General features: G+C 33.3%; 2 protein-coding genes across 2 annotated transcripts in view; both read left to right on the forward strand.

The window, feature by feature from the left end:
* LOC18031715 (ADP-ribosylation factor GTPase-activating protein AGD3) overlaps positions 1-10,129 on the forward strand; it is a 10,954-nt gene extending 825 nt beyond the window's left edge. The window contains exons 2-19 of the mRNA XM_006420714.2: positions 546-622; positions 716-816; positions 1,130-1,200; positions 1,323-1,385; positions 2,056-2,100; positions 2,852-2,917; positions 3,033-3,080; positions 3,186-3,281; positions 3,369-3,410; positions 5,162-5,377; positions 5,510-5,641; positions 5,804-6,028; positions 6,191-6,277; positions 6,357-6,695; positions 7,178-7,323; positions 7,430-7,523; positions 8,871-9,361; positions 9,487-10,129. Coding sequence (XP_006420777.2) covers positions 546-622; positions 716-816; positions 1,130-1,200; positions 1,323-1,385; positions 2,056-2,100; positions 2,852-2,917; positions 3,033-3,080; positions 3,186-3,281; positions 3,369-3,410; positions 5,162-5,377; positions 5,510-5,641; positions 5,804-6,028; positions 6,191-6,277; positions 6,357-6,695; positions 7,178-7,323; positions 7,430-7,523; positions 8,871-9,361; positions 9,487-9,601 — 2,454 coding nt within the window. The 3' untranslated portion in view covers positions 9,602-10,129. The remainder of the gene's footprint in view (positions 1-545; positions 623-715; positions 817-1,129; positions 1,201-1,322; positions 1,386-2,055; positions 2,101-2,851; positions 2,918-3,032; positions 3,081-3,185; positions 3,282-3,368; positions 3,411-5,161; positions 5,378-5,509; positions 5,642-5,803; positions 6,029-6,190; positions 6,278-6,356; positions 6,696-7,177; positions 7,324-7,429; positions 7,524-8,870; positions 9,362-9,486) is intronic.
* Positions 10,130-13,357: 3,228 nt separating this feature from the next.
* The window catches only part of LOC18032365 (inactive leucine-rich repeat receptor-like protein kinase CORYNE), a 4,775-nt gene continuing 2,321 nt past the window's right edge, over positions 13,358-15,811 (forward strand). Inside the window, exons 1-2 of the mRNA XM_006420723.2 lie at positions 13,358-14,898; positions 15,222-15,280. Coding sequence (XP_006420786.2) covers positions 14,015-14,898; positions 15,222-15,280 — 943 coding nt within the window. The 5' untranslated portion in view covers positions 13,358-14,014. The remainder of the gene's footprint in view (positions 14,899-15,221; positions 15,281-15,811) is intronic.

Below are 15,811 nucleotides of genomic sequence, written 5' to 3' on the forward strand. Positions count from 1 at the left end.
GATTTCGAATATCCATAACTGACGAGATTTTAGAGAATCCAGCGCTTGACATACTGTATAAAATGTTAGGGCTTTTAGAAGAAAAATTATGGTCTTAAATTATTATAATATGCGGCTTTAAAGAATTCATTGTATTAAGTAACTTAAAATTTTTTTTTTCTAGTTTGTTTATATGTAGGAATGTATATTACCAGGTTGATGAATTTTGCTTCCGCTTATTGGCTGTTAATGTCTGGTTACTAGAATTATAGCAGATATGTTAGGGTGGGGCCAATTTGGCTTTCTTCTTTTCTTGATTAAACTTGGCCAAAGGAGAATTAGACATCAACTAGTTTGTTTTTCATTTGATTAACAGGTTATAACTAGCCATTGTTACATACTGTTGATTTGGAAGGAGGTCAAGTCACTAAATTCTAAATTTGGTTACACACACATACTCACACATAAGACTATAGGATTTTGTCTACTAATTGTATCTCTAAAGTGTTTTTGTCCATTTTTGCATAACTATATGTTGACTATTACCTGTTTCGTTGGTGGAACAGATACAAGGCTTGGAGGAAAGTGCTGAAGTGTTAAGGGAGAGAAGTTTAAAGTTTTACAAGGGATGTCGCAAATACACGTATGATTATTTTTGCAAATGCATATCTGCTTCTCTTTGAGAAAGGTTTTTTGAAAATTTTCTATAAGAAAGATTCATTTGCATTATTTGCAGTGAAGGACTTGGGGAGGGATATGATGGTGACATTGCTTTTGCAAGTGCCTTGGAAACTTTTGGTGGAGGGCATAATGATCCTATTAGTGTTGCTTTTGGAGGTATTTTTGTTGAAATTTTATCCACTAGTTGTTTCAGTTAGACATTAATTAATATATGTTCTCCATCACGTTGTTGGATGCTTTCCTTTGTGGTTGCTCTGATGTTTATCTGTCATTGTTAGAGTTAATGGCTCAATTTCTAGAGCTATCCAAATGTGTGCTTTATTATGTTTTCTGTTTCTTTGTGACATTATACATAGATTAAATTTTGTTGTCTAATTGAAATTCACATATTTTTCTTTGGCTCCCAGAATGGAAGATGTAGGATATCTAGTGGTATGTTGATTGATTGATCTTCTTTTACCTTATTTAGGTCCTGTTATGACCAAGTTTACTATTGCACTGAGAGAAATTGGGACATATAAGGAAGTTCTTCGATCACAGGTGAAAATGTTTTATATTTTTTCTCACAATTGATGTTCCATGCTTGTTCTTCTATATTAATCGGTTTGTTCTTCAATCACCTCAATGCTTTTCTTTTGGCTTGCTTTATTTATTTTCCTCAGGTTGAGCACATGCTAAATGACAGACTGTTACAATATGTCAATATTGATTTGCATGAAGTCAAGGTACTGTAAATTGCTGAGTTTTACTGCAAATTTAACTTTTAGCATACTGTACCATCCTATTTGCTGGAAGGGTACTGAAAATTGCTGAATTATACTGTGAATTTAATTTTTTAACTTCCTGTACCATCCTATTCCCTGGAAATGGTGTAAAATTTGGGAGGAACAAGAGCAGTAGCACTTTGAACTCAGTTGTTCTTTTGAGTGGATGTTTGAATATGTGTGTAGATGGTGTGTTCTGATCTCGTACTGGTAGGATGACTAGATTTTCTTTTCCATTGAGAGCCCAATTAAGAGAATGTGAAGCTGTCTGGAAGCTCATTAACTTTGATAAAGCAGATTAGAATAAGTGCATGGAAATACATTTGCAAATATGCACCTAGTGATAAGTTGCGAGGTTTCTTTCTAGCATGAATCATTCATCTACATTTAAACTGGGGTGGCGAGAGGTGGGATGCAAATTAATTAAAAAAAAAAAAGCAGTTCTCGCCAAGTATGATAGAAATTGGTTGTAGTTATGTTTTTGTGGTTTAATCTTATCTGCTGTTTTGTTTGTCAGTCTCTAATTTGAAGTTAACTTCAGGATAGTTAATTCTTTTTCTGAGAATTTCAGTTTTCCCTGTTCATCTGTGTTCTTTACTTTTTCTTTCTAAAAGATCTCGTCTCAGCGCAGGAAGCGAGGAAGTGTTTTGACAAGGCTAGTCTTCTTTATGATCAGGTGTGCCCTTGTTTTATTTTCATAATTATTTTGCTATTATTTTTTGTCATTTGCAGGCAATTTAAAGTAATCGATTTGTGTTCAACTGGTATCCTTCTTTCTCCATTTTTCGTGTTTGATGAAGTAAAAACTAAGTCTTAACTACAATTCTTTTCTCTAATTTTGATTTGCTTCGACATTACTTGTTTAATTAATGTTTGGAGGCAAAAATCCAAATCACACATTTATGCACCTTTCCCTTCTTTGGAGAATGAGGGCAGGTGTCTGCATGACGGATTCTGGTGCAAGTTTGCTGATCCGTTTTATATTGTTTGGTTATCTAAAACAGACAATTTTTTTTTTCCTTCAATGGCTTATACCTCATGCTGAGAGAGAAAGTAAGTTGGGTAAGAGATTTTGAAACCAAGCCATGATGATGAGGGACCTGTGTCTAATCAGTTGTTATTTAATATATGAATGTTGTTTTTCGTCTGTTTATATTGGCCTTATTGTCAATGGTTTGCCTTATGTATTCAACACTGGCAAATATGTCAATAATTTTGTGTGTTTCAATGCTGTAATTAGTCCAATGCACTTAACTTGTTAAAAAATTTACTGCGGTTTTGGATGTCTACAGCTACTTTAAGATGAATCTTGATAATTAATATTGTTGATTGGATAAAATGTTTGCTTAAATGTGATTCTTAGCTTTTACTTAATCCTGCAAATCTACTTTTTGGGTTATGTTTACTTATATTTGTTTATCTCACAGGCTCGTGAAAAGTTTTTGTCCCTAAGAAAAGGCACAAAGACTGATGTGGCTGCCATTTTAGAGGAGGTATTATTTGATGCGAATCTTGTGAATGTGCATTTGCACATTCTTGTTAATGTTTTTATCATGTTATTGGAAATTTTCCGTTTTATTAAATCTTATATCGTTTGGATGTCTTCAGGAGCTTCACAGTGCAAGGTCTGCATTTGAGCAAGCCCGCTTTAGTCTGGTAAGTGAGCTTTTGCAGTTATTGTTCCTTTGACGATTACTATTAGATTTCAGGTCGGTTATTTTTAATGTAATTGCCATTTAATGTTTAAATACTCTCTGCCAGGTAACTGCTCTTTCTAATGTTGAAGCTAAAAAGAGGTTTGAATTTCTGGAAGCAGTCAGCGGGACTATGGATGCACATCTTCGTTATTTCAAACAAGTATGTCACTTGTTGGGACTTATCTATTCTCCTTGCAAACTTTATCATATATGTTCTTAATCGAAAGCTTTTTCAAATGTGATCCAGGGTTATGAGTTATTGCATCAGATGGAGCCATACATTAATCAGGTTTGCATTCAAAATCTTCCTTGTACTAAAAGTGCTGTTTACTTTTTTATTTTGGGTATTACTCAGCAGTTTTCTCTCCTCCTTAAAGAGGATAAACTCTTTTCGGGCAGCCAAAAATTAGATTTTTCATCTATTTGTAATCCGAAGCACATCATTATTTTTGACAATGCTATCGTAGCTATTTTGTTAAAGAGATGAACGAGGGCTCTCCCTCCTACCGGAAAATAAGGAAATGATAACAGGATGAAGTTGTTCAAGTACAGTTTCAACTTTCAAGTTGTAACATACTGTGGGAATTTTCCAAGAATGGAATATTGGAATGATTAAAAAAGTGAATATGCTGAACCAAATAGTGGATTCCCGTTATGTTGCTGGGTTGTCAAATGGAAATGCTGATGGATTGGAAGAGCTTGAGAGCATAATAATGCTGAAACATTTTTGGGACATTTTGGCTTAAAGCCATGTTAGGCTCCATTTGGTGTAGCTTTTCAAGTAGAGCTTTTGTTAATAGAGCTTTTGTTAGTAGAGCTTTTACAAGTAGAGTTCTTACTAAAAAATTTTTAGTTATTTAGTTGTCAATGAGAGCTTTTATTAAAAACTACAAAATTACTTTAATAGGCAAGTTTTTTAAAGTTATTTCATGAAAAACATAAAATAAGATTGTCAAATAATAGAGGGTATTTTAGATATTTTAACGTTTAAAAAAAAATTTCAATCTCTACTCCCAAAAGACGAAAATTTGAGATTTTGCAAAATAGTTTATTTAGTCTTTAAAAGCTCTACTTAAAAAAAAAAAAACCAAACTACAGTAAAAATTTTGATAAGAGCTTTTGAGATTAAATAAGCCATACCAAACAGGTACGTAATAACTAAGTAGATATCCACCAACTGTTAATAAATTTGATTCTAAATGATAATCGTTCGAATCATTCTACAGAATATAATCAAGAAGCTCAGTGCTTCTCATTCCTCATTCCTGTTTCTTACCATAAAAAGAAAGGGGTTTTTTTTTCTGTTTTTGGGGGGGGGTGGTGTTTGGGGTGGGGTGGAAGAAGAGGGAGAGGATGCAGCTTCATTGGTGGTTTGCCTTTGTGACCATAGTGATACTTTTGTAGTTTCACTGTACTCCATTGGCACAAAATACGCAATAGTATTGCGTTAAGTATCTGTATACTTTTGTCTTCTGATTTCAGGGTTTTAGTTTAGAGATCAAAACACGCTGTTTAACTGTTGAGTAGCCATGGTTCCTCTGAAGTCTTAAACCTTTTCTGCATCACTTTTTTAGCTGTTAACTTCTATTTATTGGCACTTCTGATTATTTTCCATTATAACCCACAATCTGAAGTTTTTTATCTCAGCAGCTGGTTTGAGTTGACTATTTACTGATAAAGTTTTTATTCATTTGTAGGTGCCTACTTAATGTTTGATTTTGCCGCAGATAGGCAAAAAAAGGGAAAAACTTCACATAGCTAATCCTTAGAAGTTGGGCTGGGCCTTTGTTAAGTTTAGGGTTTGATTTTACATTTCTGAGATTATTCGTATGTTCAAGTAATTTGCAAAGTTGAAGTTCCCGGCCCGTAGAATTACGACTCTGAAACAGGAATAGCAAAAATGTTGGTGTCCCGCTGAAAGTTAGCTGTGATAGGGCTTTATTTATCTGACTTGATGAGTCCAGTATCCTTATGTTTCTCATGTTGATATTAATTTTGTTGTGGGATTGTTAGATTATCAGGCTTGCCTTTGTTTTGCAGGTGTTGACTTATGCACAACAATCAAGAGAAAGGTCCAATTATGAGCAAGCGGCTCTAAATGAAAGGATGCAGGAGTACAAAAGGCAGATCGACCGAGAGAGTAGGTGGGCTTCCAACGGTTCTAATGGATCTCCTAATGGTGATGGTATACAAGCCATTGGTAGAAGTTCACATAAAATGATTGAGGCGGTTATGCAATCTGCTGCCAAGGGAAAGGTTACAAAGAAGCTTTTTAAGTCATTGATGAATTAATTTATGACTTTTTTTTTAATCTAATTATCCCTTTAATGTTGGTTTATTTTCCTCGTTGTCTACCTGCTTCTTCTAAGACTCTAAGCAATTTTTCAGGTTCAAACCATTCGTCAAGGTTATCTCTCAAAACGTTCCTCTAACTTGAGGGGAGACTGGAAAAGAAGATTTTTTGTTCTTGACAGTCGAGGGATGCTGTATTACTACCGCAAGCAGTGCAGCAAGTCATCTGTAAGTAATGTGTTTGGAATATTTGTTATTTGGTGCAGCAAATTCTGTGAAGCAATTGATCTGGAAAAGATGTTAAAATGCAGTTGGTTTGAAGTTGAGTTTTTTTTTTTTTTTTTTTTTTTTTTTTTTTTTTTTTTTTTTAATGCTCTTCTGCCATTTTAGGGTTCAGGCAGTCAACTTTCCAGTCAGAGGAATAGTTCTGAGCTTGGTTCTGGACTGTTGAGTCGGTGGCTCTCTTCTCATTATCATGGTGGAGTACATGATGAAAAATCTGCTGCTCGTCATACAGTGAACTTGCTTACATCAACAATCAAAGTTGATGCTGACCAATCAGACCTGAGGTTTTGTTTCAGAATCATTTCCCCTACAAAAAACTATACTTTGCAGGTATGACGTAGTTGCAAATGTGGTTTTAAGCTTATCTATATGTCTATTTTCTGAAACTTCAATCTTTTCCTGCATGATTCCACTGAAACTGCTTGATGGTGTATAATTACAGATGCTTGGTAATAGGTCCTCAATAATGTTTGTTTGTGTTTGTCAGTGCAGGCAGAGAGTGCTCTGGATCAGATGGATTGGATTGAAAAGATAACAGGGGTTATTGCTTCATTACTTAGTTCTCAGGCTCCTGAGAGGGTAATTATTGAGAGGTTTAGCATCATTGCGCTCTTGATTTTTAAAATCAATTTGATGATTGTGGTTGAATTTATTTCAGTGTCTGCCTACTAGTCCTATGGGAAGTGGCCATCATCGATCAGCTAGTGACAGTAGTTCATTTGAAAGTTCTGACTTTGATCATGCTGCCGTTGAAGAATATACATCTGAGAGGAATCTTACAAGTGCATATCATGAACGTCAATCGAGAGGTTCACAACAGCAGCGCTCATGTGTAAAAAGTGAGAAGCCAATTGATGTGCTGCGAAGAGTATGTGGGAATGATAGATGTGCTGATTGTGGGGCACCTGAACCTGATTGGGCGTCTTTAAACCTTGGTGTTCTTGTTTGTATCGAATGCTCTGGTGTCCACCGAAATCTTGGTGTGCACATATCAAAGGTAAATTATGTGATTGGGTCTCTCTAAAGTTTGATCACTTGTCATTTTATGCTTTGCAAATGCATAAATACTTTTGCTTCTCAAACATAGCATGTGCACACTAAGATTTCTGACTTCCTGTTTTTTGTAAATCTTCCAGTAATCAATTGAAATTCTGTTAATATGTTGTGCAGATGTGGAACATGTGAATGCTTTATGCTGTAGATGCTCATAAAATCATAAAAAGTTTAAGGTTATGACCAATATTAATTTAGGTGAAAGTTTACTTGATAATAAAGAGATTATTCAGGCTTGCTTGGAGGGATTCCTAATTTTTGTAGTGACCATACATAATCTACTTCAAATATGTTTTCCTTATATTAATGAAGCAATGTCTTGCAACATACATTTTTGTTTATAGATTGCTTACAACTTCTAAATGGAGAAGATATTAAATGCATCCTCATTCTCAAAGCCTTGCTCTTGTTTTGACTTGTTTGCAGGTCAGGTCACTAACCCTTGATGTAAAAGTATGGGAGCCATCTGTTATAACTCTGTTTCAGTCTCTGGGCAATGCTTTTGCAAACTCAGTCTGGGAGGAATTATTGCAATCAAGAAGTGCCTTTCATGTTGATCTTACTCCCCCAAGGTAAAAAGTCCCATCTATGCATGACCTAAAATTTCTTGTCAATCACAGCAACAAACAAGTTGTTTTTTTAACTTGCTAACATTTGCTCATCATTTTGCTGTTGAAGCTTGCACAAGTCTGATAAACCACAGTTGCTTCTTATGGGCAAACCTAGTCACTCTGATTCTATATCAGTGAAGGAAAAGTTCATCCATGCAAAGGTGTAATATCCACTCTGGCCTTTAAGGTTTAATTGTTTCATGCATAATTGCATATATAGAATGTAAATTTCATCCACCAAAGGTGTAACACCCACTCTGATTTTTAAGGTTTAATTGTTTCATGCATAGTTGCAAATAGAGAATGTAAAAAGGCGTCAGCACAAATTGTTTATCTTAATCACATTAAGCCTTTTTTTCACCCCTTGAATTTTGGTATACCAGCATGCTTTCGCATTGCATTACAGGTCTATTTTTCAGCCACCTTATCACAGTGGCTTTCTCATGGTAAGAATATAATTAGCAGTTCTGTTTTGAATATTTTATTTTGTGACATTAAGGATTTTCTGGACAGTTCCTTGGTCTCTACTTGTGACTGGTTGTCATACCACTCATGGCTTTGATAGGACTTAGGACTAAATTAGGGCTGATTTTTATTGATTGAGTCAAAAGAAAGAACAATCCTTACCTACAATTCGAGAGATAGGTCAATCTCTCCCAAAACTCTTAATTATTCCTAGCACTAGACCAAACTCAACATAACCCTAAATGACTCCTTAATCTCTTATTTATACCTGAGCCCTAATTAACGAATAAATAAAATTACTAAACTGTCCCTGCCCCTTTATATTTGCGCCTAACATAAGTTTATTGGTCTAACAGGCTTTAGATGGTGTGAAATGAGTGGAACTTATTTATCTTTTCACGCCAATCAAGCAATTTAGATGTAGTGCTATGGAGTTGATTTGATTATTAATTAAAGCATAAAATATTTAACCTTAAATTATGGTCAATTTTGGATGCTCAATCATATTCGTTCTTCAAGGAAATTATAACTTAGGAAAGGTGTTATATTTTGCATCTGACTTAAAGAAACTTCAGCCCTACATCCCCTATTATAGACACAATCTATAAATGAATTGGTGCACTGCTTATTACACATGTCTTGGCTTTTGCTAGAGGAGATTAGCATGTCTTGGCTTTTGCTAGAGGAGATTAAGCAAAGAGTATTATGGAGATATATTGTTTTGGCATCTCTTTGGGCGTCGGTCCCAAAGGAATTTCAAGATACACATTTTCTTCATGCCTGTAAACTGGGAGGAGTTTTAGGTTCATTTTGTTGTTTTGGATGGTCTTTTCTTTATTTTAGCTGTTTTCACTGTTTAATCCTCTCAAGATAAAAAGCTTCTTTTTCGATATTTTCTTTTATTATCAATTCTTATCAGCTGATGAACAGCACTTAAGATGCCTTTTGGTATCTGAATATCTCCATTTCTACTAGTATTTCATCTTTTATGCTATCTCCTAACTGCTGTTTACTTGAGCTCTTTTGTTTTCTTTTGATTGCAGTATGCAGAAAAACTTTTTGTTCGCAAGCCAAAAGACAATCAATATCTCCATTCTGTTGCACATCAGATCTGGGAGGGTGTTCGTACTAATGACAAGAAAGCTGTATACCGTCACATTGTCAATTTTGAAGTAGATGTCAATGCTGTATATGAGCAAGTTTCATGTATCTCTTCTTTAACCCTTGCCAAAGCAATGCTACTGAATGAGCAGACAAGCCTTGAACGCAGCTCTAGTAGCTTAACAGGGAATTCATCAGACAGATCTTCCTCAGGCTCTCTAAACTTGGCTGGTACAAGTGAAGGCCAGACCATGGATGATCTAGAGGGCTGCACCCTTCTCCATCTTGCTTGTGATTCTGCTGATATTGGCATGTTAGAACTTCTGTTACAGTACGGTGCAAATATAAATGCAACTGATTCAAGAGGTCTGACCCCTCTTCACCGCTGTATCCTTAGAGGCAAGGCCATGTTTGCAAAGTTGCTTCTTACTAGGTGATTTGGGCCTCCAAAAACTAAATATTTTTTTCCATTTCTTTCACCAGTTTTGGAATTTACATTTAAGTCCATGTATGGACTTCTAAAAATAATCTATATAATTTTAACTTTTTAATTGGCAGGGGAGCTGATCCACGGGCTGTAAATAGGGAAGGTAAAACTTCTCTTGAACTGGCAATAGAGTCAAACTTTGCCGACAGTGAGATCCTCGCTATATTATCCGACTCGCATGGGTAAAATCCCCTTGTCGAGAAGAGGAAGTTTTAAGGGAGAACTGCATTGAAATTTCTTTTTGTATAGTAGTTATATTTATATTACTTGCATGAGAGGTAGTTTTTGAGTGGAGGAAATAGCTATCGCAAGTGCTTGAAGGTTTTAGTGGAGATGGGAGAGCGGCAGGTTGGCTTGCCTGCTCGCCTGGCCCCAGCCCCCATGACATGCCTGTGGGCATAAATGCAAAATCTTCACTTTGGGTTTAAGTTAAAATGAAATGGCTCTCCCATTGATATGAGTTGTGTTGGAGCTGGTGGAGGCTTTTGAACAAATGGGGGGGGGGCTTCTAATGTTGATTTGCTTTCTGTTTTGCCAGTTTTATTCTTTTTTGCCCCATTTTATTGATGGAGATGTGGGAATTTAGTTTTAGGTCATCATTGTGTATTGTTGTACATTGGTTTTATGAGTTAGTAAAAGCTTTGTTGTTGTGCCTGTAATTTATTAAAAGAGCATTCTAAAGTATATATAAATGCTTTATTGGTGCTTAGAATACGAATGAGTGGTTTTCATATAATTTTATTTAGTTGGTTAATTTTTTTTTATCTTGGGGAAAAATAGCGGACTAAAGAATTGATTTGATTTTGTTCAGTTCTCAGCTTTTTAAATAGAAAAAAGAAAATGTTAAAAAATAATTAAAAGTAAAAAGTTGTAAGTCAGATATTAATTTTTTAAAATATTTTATAACAGATATCATCTGCAATATGGCATTCTATGTACTCATATTCAATTTTTTTTTCAATATTTTATCACATACCACCCGCAGTAGGGTGGTAAAAATACATGTCCGGTTCGGATTGTACTTGGGCGTTGTGGGTTGGGTATTATTCAGCATTATTTGATAAACTCGAAATTTGAATTTTATTAAAAAATATTATTTTAAATATGTATATTTATTTGACTCATTTATTATACACATTTAAAGTTTTAAACACTTAAAATTTATATTTTAATATCAAATTTTATTGAAATAAATTTAAAACTTATAAAATTATAAAAAACAAATATGTACGTATATAATATTAAAAAAATATAAAATTTGGGTACTCAGATTAAAATTCGGTTTCTGGCTTAAAAAACTCGGTTCGGACATTTAAAAATTGCATCCGGGTCGGGTCCGGGGGGTTTTGCCAACTCTAGCCTACAGTATAGCATTCTGTTTGTTGATACCGACTTGGTTGAGTGGTGTTTAAATAATTTTATTTAATTGGTTACTTGATTGAAATTAAAAGATTAATTTATATTTTGTCTGCACACTTTTTTTAAAAATAAAATATATAAAAAGCACCCTGTTTAATGTCAATGTCGAAACGATAAAATCATAAAAAATTGATTATACAGATGGTCTTTTAGTGATAACTTAAATATATAAGAATGAGAAAAAAACTTTAAATCTTGGATGCTTGGAAGTCATTTTATTTTAGGAAATGGCAGTAATTATTTTATTAACTTGTAAACCACTAATATTAATTTGGACTCAGCTACCTTGCAACAGTTGCAAGGTACTACCTGATATATATATATATATATATATATATATATATATATATATATATATATATATATATTTGTGATTTCAATCCTTAATAGTTGTATTCAATGAATAGATAGTTTCAATGATATAGATTTGTCTATTTAAATATTAACATTATGCTTCCTGATATTTATCAAAAATTCAAAAAAGTTAAAGAGTTCAAACTTTTAGCACATAAGTTCGAATTGTTTCAAATTTATATTGTTTAATTAGTAATGAGTCTTAAAAAATAAATTTTATTTTAATATTATATATTTTATTTAAAAGAATTAATTTTTAATATAATTAATTTTATTAAAAATAAATATTATTTAATATTATTTATTCTCATTTTATTTAATACTATTTAGTTATATGCTTATTATTATATTTAATCTTTCAAAAAAAATAAAAATAAAATAATCAGTAGTGAGTTTTAAAAAATAAATATCATTTTTAATTAATATCATTTATTTTATTTAAAAGGATAAATTTTTAATATTTATTATTATATTTGTTCTTTCATACAACTAAATAATGTTAAATAAAATAAAATAATCAGTAATGAGTCTCAAAAAAATTAAATTTTATTTAATATTATTTAGTCATAGCTTATTATTATATTTATTTTTTAAAATTAAATAATATTAAATAAAATAGAATAAACAATAGTGAGTCGTAAAAAATAAATATTATTTTTAATATTATTTATTTTATTTAAAAGAATAAATTTTTAATATTATTATTTTATTAAAAAATATTATTTGATATTATCTAGTCATATGCTTATTATTATATATATTCTTTTAGAAAGTTAAATAATACTAAATGAAATAAAATTTTGTTTTAGAATGTCACTAATCAAAATACATAAACTTATAAACAAATGTAAATAAAAAATAAATAATTTGAATAAAATAAAATTATATTTTAAAAGGTCATCTGCCAAAATACATAACATTATAAATAACTATAAATAAAAAAATAAGCGATTAAATAAAATTTAACACCACAAAAGATAAAAATTAGTGGTGCGAGTTGCAAGATAGCTGGATCCTACTAATTTTCAGCCAAAAAAATGAAAGGTTTAATAGTAGTATTTAAAAATCAAATGATTGAGCATATTGTTGGGTCCCACGCCATCATGGTGAAAGTGTTCTCGAAGGGGCAAAAACCCACTCGCTAAATGAGTAATAATTAAACAAAAGCAGCAGCTCAAAAAAATGCCCACGCGAGTGCACGTGTTATTCTCTCACGGGTCCCAAGAGTCGACCAAGGTTTTTTTTATTTCTTTCCGTTGTAAACAATCTCTCCCAGCTTGGGGCCCCGCAATAAAACATGTCAAAGAATGAAGTATTTATAGTTAATTTAATAATTGATAAGATATTTGATGGTAGATAAAGCAAAATTATTCCTCCCTCTCGTAACTAAAATAATAAAGGAAAATAAAAATTAACCAAAAAAAAAAAACCTTTACTAATCCCACAATAAGACATTGATCTCAATTTCTAATATTCACTGCCGCACAAATTCCCGTGGTTCCATATCAACGGTCCAAATTTCACGTCAATCAAAACAACGGACAGGATGTCCTACTACACACAGCACGATGTCTCGCTTTCGGCCTCGTGACAACGACACAAGCAATGCTGTTTTGCCAGCATGTCACTGGACCCCACTTATGCTGAAAAGGCGGGAACGGGCAGTCCAGTTTTTTTGTCCTCGAGATATTATTGTACTTGTATTTTTTTAAAAAAAATTATTTATTACATTAGTGTACAATAATTTGTTTGACAATTATTATTTTTATATTTTCTCCTTCCTCTAAATATTTTTGGATAAAATTACAAATTTCTTTTGGCTGCTAAAAAATATTTGTGTGTGTACATTTCATTCATTATTTTATTCATTCAAAAGCAATTTTTATGGTTAACATAGTTATTATCATGTTATAAATTCATGGGTTTTATCAAATACTAACGTTATCACATGGGTGCAACAATGTTCTTAAGTGAAAAAAGATTTTATTCTTTAAGTTAAAAAAAATAAAAGGTTATGTTTAATGATAATAATAATATAACCCAACTTTTAAGCAGACCTTTAGTCTACTAAAATAATGAAATATTTTAAAATAGAAATAACACTTACTTTTAACCAAGAAAAGAAAAAAGGGTCAAAAGAAAAAAGAAAAAGAAAATTGGTGCCCGGGAGTGAGAACACACATGTTGTGTGATTACACACATATTTATCCTATGATTAGTGAAGAAACAGTAGTTTTCACTTGGGTATATTAAAGAAAAAATGACTCACTGCTGTTAGGTTTTAGTGTCTGACTTTGAATCTGTAAGTTTTGGGAGTAATCAAATGTGGTAACAAAATTTGTGTTGCTGTTGTTGTTCGTTGTGTGAGAGTGAGTGGGTGTAACATTTTTTTGCAGAATCAACAACAGGCTCAGATTCGTTTGGAGATAAAAGAATCAGTGCCTCAAAGTGCCTCAGTGATTCTTTCAGTCTTTCTTGTGAAGATTTTGAGTTGAAAAATTCTTTCTTTCATCTCATAATTTTTAAGTCACAGTGCACGAATGAAGCTAAAAAGTCCATTTTTCTTGTTGGGGTGAGCTTTCATTGTATTTCTAGCTGATTAACTGGTGGTTAGTGTTCTAAAATTCCAATCTTTATCAAGCTGACAAGTAAAGTTTGAAGTTTTTGTTCAGAGGGAAGCTGAATAAACTGAAGCTTATTTTTCAAGTGGGTTTGAGCTTTGAAGGTATTTCTTGAGCTTCTTGCTTTTTGATTTTACATGATTTTGAGGTCTGTGGCTTTGTTTATGGTGCTCTGGTGAAAAGAAGTTGCAGATACATTCTACAAATGGGCAGTAAAACTTCTTCAACTATGCTTTTGCTTTTGATGATTTTTTGGTTTCAGTGCACAACTGTGCAGTGCCAAGAGAAAATGAATTCTAATTCTAAGCCAACAGAATTCAAGAATGGGGTTAAAAAAATCATTCTCAGTATTGCATTAGGAGTGGTTACTGGGTTGATTGGAGCCATTCTTTTTGCTTGTTTTGTCCGGTGCTTTGTAGGTTACATGAACCAAACCCCAATTATTAAAGGGCCTGTAATATTTTCGCCTAAAATCGATCCCAAGACTCTCCAGGCAGCTCTAGCAAATGAAAACCGGCTGCTAGGCTCGAGCCCAGATGGAAAGTACTATAGAACAGTTCTGGATAATGGGCTCACAGTTGCTGTCAGGAGAGTTGAAGCTTTTGAGAGCGGTTCACCTGAGAAACAGAACAAGCCGGTGAAGAGACGAATACAACAAGAGCTGGAAGTTCTTGCTAGCTTGAGACACAGGAATTTAATGAGTCTGCGGGCTTATGTTCCTGAATCCAGTAGGTTCTATTTGGTTTATGATTATCTGCAAACTGGGAGTCTTGAGGATGCAATGGACAGAATTAGGGAGAATCAATTGCAGCTGGGATGGGAAGTTAGGCTTAGGATTGCAGTTGGTGTGATAAAGGGGCTTCAGTATCTTCATTTTACTTGCAATCCTCAGATTCTGCATTATAACTTGAAGCCTACAAATGTGATGTTGGATGCTGAATTTACACCTCGATTGGCTGATTTTGGATTAGCAAAGCTCATGCCTGGTTCACTAATAGCAACTTCTGCCTACAGTGCTCCGGAATGTTTCCAAAATCGCAGGTATTCAAATATGACACTCAAACTGCACTGTTACTTATTAAATTTTTAGGTCTGTGCATGATGCAAGGTATAGTGAATTTTAAGTAATGCTGATGATGGAGATACAAGAAGTATCTCACTTTTGAAATTCGTGATCAGTGAGTCTCTCCGCAAGCTCCCATTAATAATTAAAGCTTTGGTACTTGCTTTTGGTTTTCCCTTAGTTTCTTTGAATTGTGAGAATGGGTACAATTTAATCCTATCGTTATTAGCAACTCAGATTTTTGATATACATGGACATTGTACTTGTATGGAGCTTTTAATTTTATCTCTTGCTCTTGGTGTTTATGGTATTAACTAGACCCTGGATGTATGTGATATTTGATTACCAGTATCATTCCTGATTTGTGTGTTTATGTTGATGCCATGAACTTAATCTGTAGGAATGATGGTATTTAGGCTAAAATTTCAATTTTATTCTTAGGTGAATGTCAGATTGTAACAGTCCAACCTAAGAAGAAACCTGCATTTATCAAAATTTGATGCTTTTAGGTGAAATCAAGCCCTTGGGATTAGTTTTAAGCAATTTTTTTATCAGTTTTATTCTCTCTTGTTTCGTCTCTGCTTTCCTTGGGGAAAGAAATTACATTTCCGTAATTGAAGATTGTTATCTAGCTCTTGTATTTTTTCATGAATTCTTATAGCTTTGCCACGAGGTCTGCTGCTAGCTTGATTTTTCTGGTTTACTGGATTTTCTTGATACTGTTAGATGGTCTGACTCAAGGATCTTTCTCTAATAATGAACTTCATCTTTGACTTCTTTTTTTTTTTTTAATACTTATCATCATTTTTTTTTTCTCTTTTTCTTTCTTTATCGCGGCTTGGGTGGGGGGGTGGGGGGGAGGAGGTTGAAACATTGCTTGAATAATTACGTACCGCTATAATGATGAGGACTTTTTTCCCCCCTCCTTTTTTGGTTTTG

Source organism: Citrus clementina, unplaced genomic scaffold (genome assembly GCF_000493195.1).
Source record: "Citrus clementina cultivar Clemenules unplaced genomic scaffold, Citrus_clementina_v1.0 scaffold_9, whole genome shotgun sequence".
NCBI classification, from domain to species: domain Eukaryota; kingdom Viridiplantae; phylum Streptophyta; class Magnoliopsida; order Sapindales; family Rutaceae; genus Citrus; species Citrus x clementina.